The sequence below is a fragment of the Xiphophorus couchianus genome, chromosome 22 (genome assembly GCF_001444195.1).
Source record: "Xiphophorus couchianus chromosome 22, X_couchianus-1.0, whole genome shotgun sequence".
Classification (NCBI taxonomy): domain Eukaryota; kingdom Metazoa; phylum Chordata; class Actinopteri; order Cyprinodontiformes; family Poeciliidae; genus Xiphophorus; species Xiphophorus couchianus.
The window spans coordinates 1654449-1666229 of record NC_040249.1 but is presented as its reverse complement, the minus strand read 5'-3'; the positions used below and the strand labels follow the sequence as shown (position 1 = coordinate 1666229).

The following is an 11781-nucleotide window of genomic DNA, read 5'->3' as shown; positions in this document are numbered from 1 at the left end:
CTTGGGCACTAATAAAGACATGTTTTCATGCCTCTAGCCACAAGGATGTGGAAGCAAAGAAGATGACAAAATGGAGGACCTGACACAGAAGGCTTTATTTTCTTAAATTACTCGCCACTATGAATCTATTGAATAACTTCAAATATTTTTGCAACTTCTGGTTTTCACAGACACAGGGCCTCTTCCTTTGAACGTATCCAGGTGTTTTCTCAATCTGCAGTGGAGACTGACAACATTTATTCCTCACTGGCTGAGGGCTCCGGGGCCTTCTAACTCCCTGAAGCGTTACATGACAGACTTCCAACCCTTCAGCTGGGGAAGTAATCTGCTGGCTCTTTCTGGATGAGTATGGTGAGGCAGAGAATCACTACTACAGGAGGTGACTCCTGATTTCTTCATAAGATCCCCTGGTGACTGACTGTATGTTAAAGGGGCAGTAGCATGCATTTTCCAAGCACATATTTACATTTCATAGCACAATAAAATAACCATTACCTTTAGTTGTTACATAATAAAAAGCTGTATATAGAAAATGCAACTTAAAAGAAATTTTACTTTGTAATCTAAAGCCTTGAAATTGGGCCTCTATGTCTTTAAAAACTCCTGCTCTTTCTGAAACTCCACCTTCAGGAAGTCTTCACAACATGGCTCCTCTATTAACCCTTTAATGACATTTTTACCAGCATTCCACTGAGAAGTAGCTCTTATAATGAGCTCAGCAAACGTACAGCTCCACCAGGTGTTTGCTAATTGCAGCTGGCTAGTCTGAAGGAGCCGAGTGGTGGAGTCGCCGGGAGGACTCTTGGAAGCTGCAGCCCGGAGGACGAGCTTTGTCTTGAAGATGGCGTTGGGTCCAGGAGTTTAACACAGCCGAATGTCTCCCATGTGACGGGAGACATTCAGCTGTGACTGATGTTAAACTCCAAGGGCCTGTTCTTACAGGATTCCAAATAGGGAACACTCAATTGTGTAAAAAATTTGTTTCATACCAACCAGTAAATAAACTTTGAGGGGGGCGGGTTTTTGTCTATTAAATTGCATGGCACAGTAATAAAGTTCAATCATGGTGTGTTTTTTCTCTTTGGTTTTATTGCATAAATATCCTCAGCAGTCCAGCTGAACCAACCCGTCCCCTGCACACACCTACTGAGAGAACCCTTCTCTTGTCCAATCACCGCTGACAGCCACCAGGTCTCTGTGACTTTGCAAGGATAAACGGGTATAGATGACAGGTGGACGGATGATTAATCAATATATCTCCAACCATTTATTTCATTCTCATACTGCGAGTTCGGTGATGGTTCCCAGAGCTGCTAGGAGGTCTTAGTGAAAGGGTTCCTCCGCTGAGGAACCAGGACCCAGATTCTGTCCTTTAGAGAGACGCTGTGCCTGCTGACTTGGGATAAAATCCTGTCCCTTAAAGCTTACAGTCAGAGTGGCTCATCTCTGTGGTGAATAGAATGGGTAAAAAGATTCAATTTATATATAGCACTTTTCCAGTACTACTGATCATCCAAAGCATCCTGCAAAAAAGGCTTCAGGATTTCTGCTATGTTGTCATGCAACAGCCTGCATATGAACTTTTTGCTATTATTTCTAGTAACTGAAATCTTATTTCTTATTTTTATATTATTCTAGACGCAAAACCCCCAAGTCAGTCTGGAACAATCTGGTTATATCTGACCGGCCTGTTTGTCTTGTAAATGGTCTAGAGATGACAAAAAATACTTGTATCCTCAAAACCTCCTAAAACACACAGACACACACGTTTGCGTGGCTATCTTTGGGGGGACTTTCCATTGACTTCCATTCATCTTCCGATGAAGACTTTCATCGAACTTTAATTTTAAGCCTAAACCCTTAAGGCTACCCATATCCTAACCCTATTCTTTACATAGCTAACCTTAACCCTAACCAAAACTCAATTCACACGTTAGTCCTAAATCTAACCCCTGACCTTTGGTCCCCACAAGGAGCAGTGGGTCCCCACCACGTAGTATGTCAGGAAAATGGTCCCCACAAGGTATTACAAACAAACACACACACACACTTTGTGTAATATTTGATAAAATCTCTGGTGTAATTCTCCAAGCAAATTGATACTTTGGTTGAGATTAGATTTAAAAAAAAAAAAAAAACATAAAAAATTAAACATTTACCACCAGAAAAGAAAAGCCTCTTTGAAATGTTTTAAGAATAAAGGAGTGTAGGGGAATGCTTACTCTGTTGAATTTATTGTCTCAGGCTAAAATATACATAATGTTATAACTTTAAAATATCTGGAAAACAACAAGTAAATTATGTTTTTGTGGACAAAACACCCAGAATCCTTTTTTTAAATTATTTTTACAAAAGTAAAATCAACAAGTTTGTCATAAGAGAGACGACAACCCAGCATCAGAGTGACTTTACTTCCCACCTGTCAGTTTAATATCTCATTCAGTACGATTGGAAAACAAACACAGACAGCACAAAGGAAACGACAGTGTCCTTTATGTAGACCTAAACCAGCTGCAGTCCCCTAACGTGTGAAGTAGGTTGCTCTGTTGCCACGGGAGTAGTGACCCTCAAGCCAGGTGAACTTTCTTCTACTGGAACTCATCAATGGGACTGCTGGCAGGTTTGTGGCCAGGAAGCAGTGGAACAGGAGATGTGGCCTCGATTAAAGCGGGGTTCAAGATGATCGGAAGAGGCATGGATGGGATGCCCACCTGCAGAGGGGAAGCTAAAGGCTGCAGGATGAAGGGTGGCTGACTTGGAGGCAATGAAGAGCGGGCGGGAGATGTGCCCGACGGTGCCAGCGGTAGAGATTTTGAAGCAGGTGCTGGAGACGAGTGATCTGGTCCTACGAGGCAAAACAGACATATTATACAATGAATACAGTTGTCTTTTTGACAATTATCTTAAATCTTTTGTGCACCAGGGGTACTTTGTCACAAAACGTGACAAAACTCCTATGGCCGGGATTTTTAACGAGTTCATTTTGATTAATTACATAGATTTTAAGGTGTTCAAAATGTTAACGCAGGACATTGTGCGATACAGTGATTAGAGTGGGCAACCTGTTCAGCTTAAGTGAACTGGATTTTTAAACCTTTTTTGGTAACTCTTTATTTGACAGGGTGTCCATAAGACTGACATGACACATCTGTCATGAACATGAAGGAGTCTTTCTGAATGTCTGTTGTCATGAAGTGTCATTTGGTAAATAATGACACTTTTAATGCAAAGTTGTATTAAAAGTCAATTAAAAGTGTCATTGTTGACAAAATAAGGCAAAGTTGGCACTTTTAATGGACTTTTAATGCCACTTTTAAAGGAACTTTGCATTAAAATGTCTTTATTTACCAAATGACACTTCATGACAACAGTCAAAAACATCCATAAAGACTCCTTCTTATTCATGACAGATGTTGCGTCAGTCTTATGCACGCCCCGCCATACAAAGGTTCCACCCACTTGTTTCTGGTACACCTGTAAATCTGACACACAAGTGACATTCGCAAACAAACAACAGCGACGGACGCGAAGCCGCTTCTCTTCAACCACTGGGGGGAACATTTTGCTTCAAAAACCGAGACGCTGACAAAGAAAATGTTGTTGCGCTCAAGACATGGTTTAAGGAGAAGCTACTCAAGCCTAAAGTAGCACCTCAATGCTAAACATGTTGCAGCAGCACAGACGTCCCAACGTTAACGTCAGCATCAGCATCCATAGTTTCACATTTCTAAAGAAGCTCCATGAATAATCAGAGCTTCCTGAAACGCTGGAAAATTGAATGGGTAAAATAGCGCTGATGGTTGAAAACCCTGAATGACAGATTAAAAACAATAAATATCTTTGTCGTTGAGCTCATATGTCTATTTGTTCAAAGATTTAGCAGCAAAAACGGTTTTGAATAAGACATCGCGTCTTTTGTCAACGTAGTTTTTGATAAAATTTAATTAACCTCAATTAATTACTTACAGTCCATGCAACTAAATCAATTTAACATTTTTACTCGAGTCGTGTCACTAGTGCTTACCGTTGGCACTAGCTAACTGAGGGTCTTGAGTTGGTTCTTGACTGACGGAAAGTGGAGTCTCTGCTGGCGTCAGGACTGTGGAGGACGGCTGGGCGAGAGAGGGAGACTCCTGAGGGGACGAAGGGCGTTCAGCTGTGGATGCTGACTGCACTGGCTCAGTTTGAGGGCCGGGAGTTGGCTCTAAAATAACAAAAATTAAAGATAAAACAAGAGCTTTATCCTAACATCGTGTCAAATCATTTGCTTAATAGCACAGTAGCAGCCAGTTGGGATGGGAAATATGGATTTCTTTGTTTCATTTAATGAAGAATGTCACATGGAGATGAAATATGTTCTTTGATGGAAATCAACGGACCAAATCCTACTGGCAGTATTCTGGAAGCGACATTAAATTTAGTTTTGTCAAAGGGTGGATCATCATTCCTATGATGATGAAGTGCTCAGAAGTGAATACCTGCTATAACTGTCTGTTTGAATAGCTCTTCCCTCAGGTGCGGAAGAAAGCACACAATACGTTCCCATGTTATTTCCCACAGGTCCGAGTATCCTGTCCTAGAGTCAGAGCTGCGGAAAATCCCTGCAGTGTCCATAACCAGCAACATGTTCTTTAGAGATTCAGGAATCGCCTCCAGCTGCATAGAAACACAAATAAACAAGTGCATAAAAATAGAAGTGTGGTACTCAGCCACTTAGTACTACCTCATCAAAAATGCAAAATATTCTTTTTTAGGTGAGACTAAGGCTACGTTCACACGGCAGCCTGAAGTGACCTAATTCCGATTTTTTGTCAAATCGGATTTTTTTGCCGTGGCCGTTCACACTTCCAAATATACATGACCTCCAGTGTGAACGGGCAAACGACCTGAAAGTGTCCCGCATGCGCAGTAGAGGGCGCAATAACGTCAGTGTTCTCAGTGTTTTGCCAACTGCCATTAAAAGAAGAAGAGCTGAGTGTTTGCAGAAGTAAACATGGATGCTAACGGTGGAGCATAGTTTACACATTTGAAGTTGTTGTCCGACCGGAGCCAGAATATTAACAACTTAATCCTCGTTATAGTCCGTCATGGTTGTTGCTGCGTATCAGGACGCAGAATAGTGACGTTTGTCGAGTATCAGTGACGTTCAGGTGGGATGAACGCGACCTGGACTTTTGGTCACATTTGAATTGGATACGTATCGGATATCTGGGTCGCATTTGGAAAAAATCTGACCTGTTTTGTTCAGACTGTCCTGAAAATATCAGATACAGGTCGCATTATGTCAAAAAAGTTGGAATTGAGTCACTTCATACTCCAGTGTGAACGCAGCCTAATTAACTGTATAGGAGAAAAAGTGTGTGTGTGGTCATTGCTATCCTCACCAATAAGTCACTGGATCCTGCATGCATATACTTGTCCATGAAATCCAGAATGGTAAGCCAGAGGGCAGCAAAGGTGGGTAGGGACAGCAGGGGAGAGAGGTGCTGCAAGAAGACCTAGAAAAGCACAAACATACCGGTGCTTAACACACACACAGACCACAATTCAATACCCTCAAAAAAAGTTTAAAGTCTTACAATTTTAGGCCCAAGCAGTTAAGCGCTGCCAGGGCTTATTGTAATAACAGTGTTTTTTTCCTTCCCCCCAAATGAAGTGGCTTTTTGGAAGCTTTACATATAAAAACTCACCAAACTTGGTGGACGCATCAGGCCTGTGTAGAATCTACATATTTTCAGGTTGTTGCAAAAATACAACCTTATTGTATTGTAGAAAAGTACCATCCGCACTGAACTTTGTCATAGAGGCATGAAAATTGGTACACTTGTACAATTACTTGTCACAGGCAAAGCTGTCAGTTGGCCTGTGTGGAACCCATAACAAAAATATGAAATAATAATAATAAAAAAAAACCATTTCAACAGACACACAAATGAATCTCCTTTCAAGGTGTGTTAGTATTTCATACAATCTCCTACAGTTAAGGTTTTACAGTAAAGTGTTTTTTGGTGGAATCAATTCCCATAATCCCCGATCCTGCAGATTTGTTGTAAAACGTGCCGCCACATTCTGTCTTTAATTCCACTTCTTGTATCAATCTTTAAACTCAAACGTTGTGCTTTCCAACAAAGAAAGTGAGGTGAATCAGTCCAGCTCCATTGTACCCAGGTCTTCCCCCAATGTCTTATAAGCCTGGCGGGCCACCAGGCTTTACTTGTGCCCCCACCAGGCTAAGCATTGCTTAGTTAGTTAAATCTAAATGTTTGCATTTTTTAAGACCTTATAGTTGGTGTTCAGGTGTTAATCTTCCAATTTTTCAATAACACACAATTACCAAGTGATATTTTCAAATTTCCTGTCAACTTTAAACATTTTTTAACTCAAAAACACGATTGGCCGCTGGATGAATGACTGCCATAGCGCCCAACCACTGGGCTTAGCAAGTTTTCTGGGGGAAACCAAGAAAAACAATGAAAACAAAAAGCTATTTAATAGAAGAAACAACCAGGACAGACAGCAGAACAAATGGAAGAAGTTTGTTAATACTTGACTTTAAGTCTGAAATGAACTCATGACCCGTCATCAGCAGAGAAGATGTGTTGCGATGGCTGCAAACAGTGAGCGCTGCAGGAAGTGTGGCTTCAAACCTTTGACAGCAGCGTGCAGGCTCTCATTCTGGTCTCCTCCATACCGCCCACATCGGCTGGACTGATGTTGTCCAGTAGCTTTGTTAGCAGAGGGAAAAGCACCTGCAAACACACACATCAATTCAACTCTTACATTTTAGCTATGATGCAACACTGTTGCCTGGTGTAAGAAATGCGTAGTGCTTTTTAACCTTGTTGAAGCAGGACTCCCACTCAGTTGCATCGAGTGTCTGCAGGTCATGGACAAGTAGTGCTCTCTGGAGGTAAGTGAGGGCCTGCATGCGGACCTGTCGCCTGGCGTCGCAGCACAGCCAAGCGATGCCTGGAGAGCGTGGTCAAAGACACATAGAAGAGGTGAGTCTATTTTAATACAACAAAGCTCAGGATGTGTCATTCAAACGACTGTTGGTCCTTTTCTTTTCTTAAATCATAATGAATCCTTTTCACACAGGTTACAGTACGCGATTCAATAACCGTCGTTCACGCAGTCGGGCAGCGAAGTTTGATATTAGAAATTTGAGAAGTAACAATACCACAGTTGTGCAGTGTTAAAATTATTCTGAAGAACTAACATTTATTAACAAATTATTTTACAATAAGAATCCCTTAATTTATCACAAAATTCGGAATTTTTAGTTAACACAATCAATCACAATCAACTGATAATGGCCATGAAAAAAAAAAGAGAGAAAAAATAAATCGGAATAACTGAGAATAATTTCAGAACCAGCAAATAAACATATTTGTCCAAATTGTGAGAATATCTGACATTAAGCAAACTAGTGGTATTTGTTTTAAACCAACAAATCATCACCTTCATGACTTTTAATATGTTCATTATAATAATTCCCTCAGTCTGGGATCCCTCAGCAGGTGAGCTAAGTGTACGACCGTCTGCGTGTCCCATTTAAAGCATGAAGGTAGATAAACCCGGAAGGAGTTTATTAGGAGAAGAAGTATAGAAAATATGTTGAGAGTTTTTAAACTGCTCCTATGCATCAATCAAACAGCACTCAATTCTGTTAAACATAAGGAGAGCTGAAAATCTATTTATGTCCAATTTCAGAATAACGTAATGATCACCTTGCAGCAGTGGGCACCAGCAGCTGGTCCACAAGGTTTGAGAGTCAGCTTCGATCTTTTTGCCAGAAGCCTCTAGGTGGTGCTGTTCCTCTGCCCAGGAGCTATAGATGGTGGCTGCACGTGTATGAAGGGTGTGCATCAGGTCCAACAGCTGCTTGGGCACAAACAGTAGAATAAACAATCACATCATAACATGGTCTCCATGCATCAGGAACTTCACAAGGTAATCTCAACAAATATTTATTCTGCGCTGAGGAATATTCCTATTCAATTGAAAAATGCTTTATTACTTCCACAGTTTTCTTCAACTAGGTGTTGTAGATGCTCATGGCTGTGGGGCAGATAGGATCTCCTATAGCAGCTCCTGACTGAAGACCCTCTGTAATGTTCTTCATTTTATGTAAAATCCTTCTTTGCATCATCATCTCCAGAGGTTCCACAGAAGAGAACCAGAACCTTCTAAACCAGGTTGTTGAGCCTTTTTAGGTCCCTGATTCTGATGCTGCTGCCCCAACAGATGATAGCAGAAGAGATGAGGCTCTCAACAGCTTTATAGAAGATCTGCAGCATCTTGTTGCGAAATCTGAAGGACCTTAGCTTCCTCAAGACGTTCAGGCTGCTCTGTCCCTTCTTACAGACGGCTTCACTGTTGCGCTTCCAGTCCAGTCTGCAGTCCAGATGAACACCGAGGTATTTATATTCCTCAACCACCTCCCTTTTATCTCCCATGATGGAAATAGGGTTCCCATCACGAGTTTACATTACTTTGTTTCTTCTGAAATCTATAATCATCTCCTTTGTTTTTGTTCACATTCAAGATGAGACGATTGCACCAGATTTTTTTGTGCACCTTCAAGGAGCACTGCTGAACACGTAGATGTGCGTCGCCTACTGGACGGGTGCGGGAACTGCGTGAGAGCGTCAACGGTGGCGAGCGGATGGCGTTGCTGGATCTGGCCCAGTTGCCATGAGGCCGGAGCGGCGCTGAGCTGCGAGGGCCGTTCGAGGCTGCTTGCAGCTTTAATTATCTATTGTGTTAAATTAATTTCATTGAATCATTTTTAATTGAATAAAAATAACAATAACCGTTTACGTGTGAGCAGAGCATCATAAATAAGTAAAGTTATAAAAACGAAGAACAGTTCATTTTACTGAGACTTGAGTCCTACTGGTCCTGGCTCACGCTCATCAACGACATCAATACTCCCAGCAGGTATTACTTGACTTCCTCTGATATAAGTAGTCCTGGCATTGTTTTCTTTCCACCAACATCTTCAGTTTTTATTTTGGAGTGACCCAGTTTAAGCCACTTATTTTTAAACAATCATTTGGTACGCTAACTGTATGTGTTGAACTTGGAGCTCACAAGTAAACAGTAGCAACGTCAAACGGTTGTTGAAGGACCGCCCCCTGGTGGTCTGGATACCACAGTTTGAGAACGACTGGGTTAGATGTTAGGCATTACTATCCTCCATTATCATATAAAAGTGCCTGGCAAGTCCTTTTAGTGGAGAGAGAATGAAAAACTAGGGCAGGGATCCTCGGGGGCCGGTGTCCTCCCGGTTTTAGATGGACTGTGGAGAACTTGACTGCACTGAGGAAGCAGTTCAGCCATTTGATTCACGGTATTGAACCAGGGACACTTCTAAAAGCTGCAGGACGCCGGCCCTCGAGGACTGGTTAGGGTTGACAGAAACCAGGTGTGTCGAACATCAAGGATGTGAGGCTTACAGTAAATGTAGAACGATGAAAAGGGCTATTGTACTTACATCTTGACTAACCTGTAATGACACGGTGTGATAGCTGGCTGGAACACCCTCATCCTCCTCATCGTCGCTGTGAGAACGGGACAGACGCTGACTTGACACTCGACTTCCAACTCGTCTTGTGCTGCCTGCGATGTCTCGCTCCCTCCCCACTGGCTTCTTTCTCATCCTTGACTTGGACTCGTATTTGTGGTTCTTCTTCTTGTCATGGTTCCGGTAACCTCAAGAAGACATTTACCAGAAAAAACATAAATAAAACATGTTTATTGTTTTATTTATAGATCAGTCTACTGTGATCTACTGGATCACAGTAGACTAAGAACAGACCATTATTAAGTTTTCTGTTGATTTGCAAAGTCACAAGATGATTAATAAATACAGTTCTATAATAATGATACCAGGGTGTTTCATTTTTCCATATTCACTCTATCCTGGACCAAAAGAGAAGCCAGTATAAAGTCTGTGAACCAAAGTAGCAAAATAATATTTAAATAATATTTAAATTTGTCTTTGCAAATCAAACTAACAGCCAGCAGAATTAGACACAACTCTGAGTTTGACAGAAAAACCTCGTCTCAAACTAACTAGGGGAGAAACGACTTGAAATCTGTAGCAGAATCTGATTTTCTTTTGCTATCTTGTCCCCTTGATTATGTGTTCGGGATTTTTAAAAAATCTAAAGTTTATGCCAGTTACTCATGTTGTAAATTGCTTCCTTTGGAAGCTTGCTCAGACCTTCCAGAGTTTATTTGCTGTATTACGGTTTTTACGTAGTATTTCAATTCGGCATCTTAGAAAGTTGTTTCCATACAGGATCATGCTGTCCATTAAACTGTCAATGTGTCTATAAAACTACCATCTTTCAAAAGATCATTTACCAACAGAAATGCAGTAAAGCACACCAAATTTACAGATGCTTAGCGTTAAGTCTGCGCAGATTCTAATCCTTCAGAAGATGACCAGGGTCTTTAGCCTGACTTTAAATCAACACAGGGTTGGCCGTGATTTCATAGCTTGAAAGTCAATTGCAATCAGTTGCAAACAGGACTTTTACTCTGAAATTTGGAGTTCTTTTTGTGGAATCAGTTCCCTCTATGAGGATGAAATGTTCTGGAGGTAGAGCTATGGACTCCACCATTTCATGTCAATTGTTTCTCATCTCCTAACCGAGTAGAGCTCTTTTCAGAGACATCACATCTGATACATGCGATCTACAAGAGTCACCATCACGTACATGTGTTGATTAAATTTCTTGGGATACTGATGATGTTGTAAAAAACACTGATGACGACAAGCATTTCAGAAAAGGACTGGTGTTTCCCTGCTCTTTTTTCACCCTTAGACACAGCCACACCACACACTCTCTAACATGCTTACACTATTGATCAAATGTAATTGTAAATCCTAGAGGTAGAACTGTACTTAGTAGTCAACTGTGTTAAAATTTAGAGCCACAGACTTTCAATATCGACACTTTACTGAAACAAAAATCTATTGTACGTGGAAAAGTGGTTTGTCATCATTTCCAGGGTTTCCCCCAGTGTATTATCAGTAAAGCCTGGTGGACCACCAGGCTTTACTTGTGCCACCACCAGGCTAAGCATTGTTTATTTTTTTCCAAATTATTTTTAAAAAATTTGTATTATTTAAAGATTATATAGTTGGTGTTCAGGTATTTATCTTCCGATCTTTTGATAACACATAACTATCAAGTGATATTTTCAAGTTTCATGTCAACTTTAAACATTTTTAACTAAAAACACGGCAGGCAGCTGGATGAATCATTGCCCTACCGGGCTTAGCAAGTTTTCTGGGGGAAACCTTGATTTCTGTAGGCATTTTGGGAGATATTCTGGTTGAGAATTCATGCCTTCAAGAGTCTATACACTGTCAGACAGCAAAGACCAACACATAAAGGCCTCTGAGACTAATACATTGTAATTTATTAGTTCTTGAACCCGAGAGAGAAACACGGCAATGTTAAAGAAAGTTTCAAGCGTATTCTCACCTCCATTGAGGCTGGCCTCCACAAACACACGGATGGTCCGAACACACAGCTCAAAGTTGTCGGGGGTGACGTGGGCGGCGTCACGGACAATAAAAGAAAGTGTTTCCACACACTTGATGAGAGACTTGGTGTCATGCTGGCCGAGGTCTTGACCCAAAGTCAGGCTGTACTGGTTGACCAAAGGGTGATTCAGTTGAGCTTTGGAGTTTACTGGGGTGGGCTTACTTGTCTCCAAATCAACTTTTCCCACCTAGTGAGTGAGGGGAAAAGAAAAATT

General features: G+C 41.3%; 1 protein-coding gene and 1 long non-coding RNA gene across 5 annotated transcripts in view; one reads left to right on the top strand and one right to left on the bottom strand.

The window, feature by feature from the left end:
• The first annotated feature begins 739 nt into the window (after positions 1-739).
• Positions 740-2120, top strand: LOC114137857 (uncharacterized). The gene is made up of 2 exons (XR_003594120.1): positions 740-1599; positions 1827-2120. It is a non-coding gene; the product is annotated as an uncharacterized LOC114137857 (long non-coding RNA).
• A 202-nt stretch (positions 2121-2322) lies between these two features.
• Positions 2323-11781, bottom strand: part of gbf1 (golgi brefeldin A resistant guanine nucleotide exchange factor 1) — a 62664-nt gene continuing 53205 nt past the window's right edge. For 2 of the 4 annotated variants that reach the window (XM_028006688.1, XM_028006690.1), the window contains 9 exons: positions 11505-11754; positions 9500-9717; positions 7731-7881; positions 6839-6969; positions 6648-6749; positions 5385-5498; positions 4479-4656; positions 4025-4204; positions 2323-2845 (listed from right to left, as the gene is read on the bottom strand). In XM_028006688.1, the coding sequence (XP_027862489.1) occupies positions 2589-2845; positions 4025-4204; positions 4479-4656; positions 5385-5498; positions 6648-6749; positions 6839-6969; positions 7731-7881; positions 9500-9717; positions 11505-11754 (1581 nt within the window). In that variant the 3' untranslated portion in view covers positions 2323-2588. The remainder of the gene's footprint in view (positions 2846-4024; positions 4205-4478; positions 4657-5384; positions 5499-6647; positions 6750-6838; positions 6970-7730; positions 7882-9499; positions 9718-11504; positions 11755-11781) is intronic. The other 2 variants (XM_028006689.1, XM_028006691.1) reach the window with 1 other exon arrangement.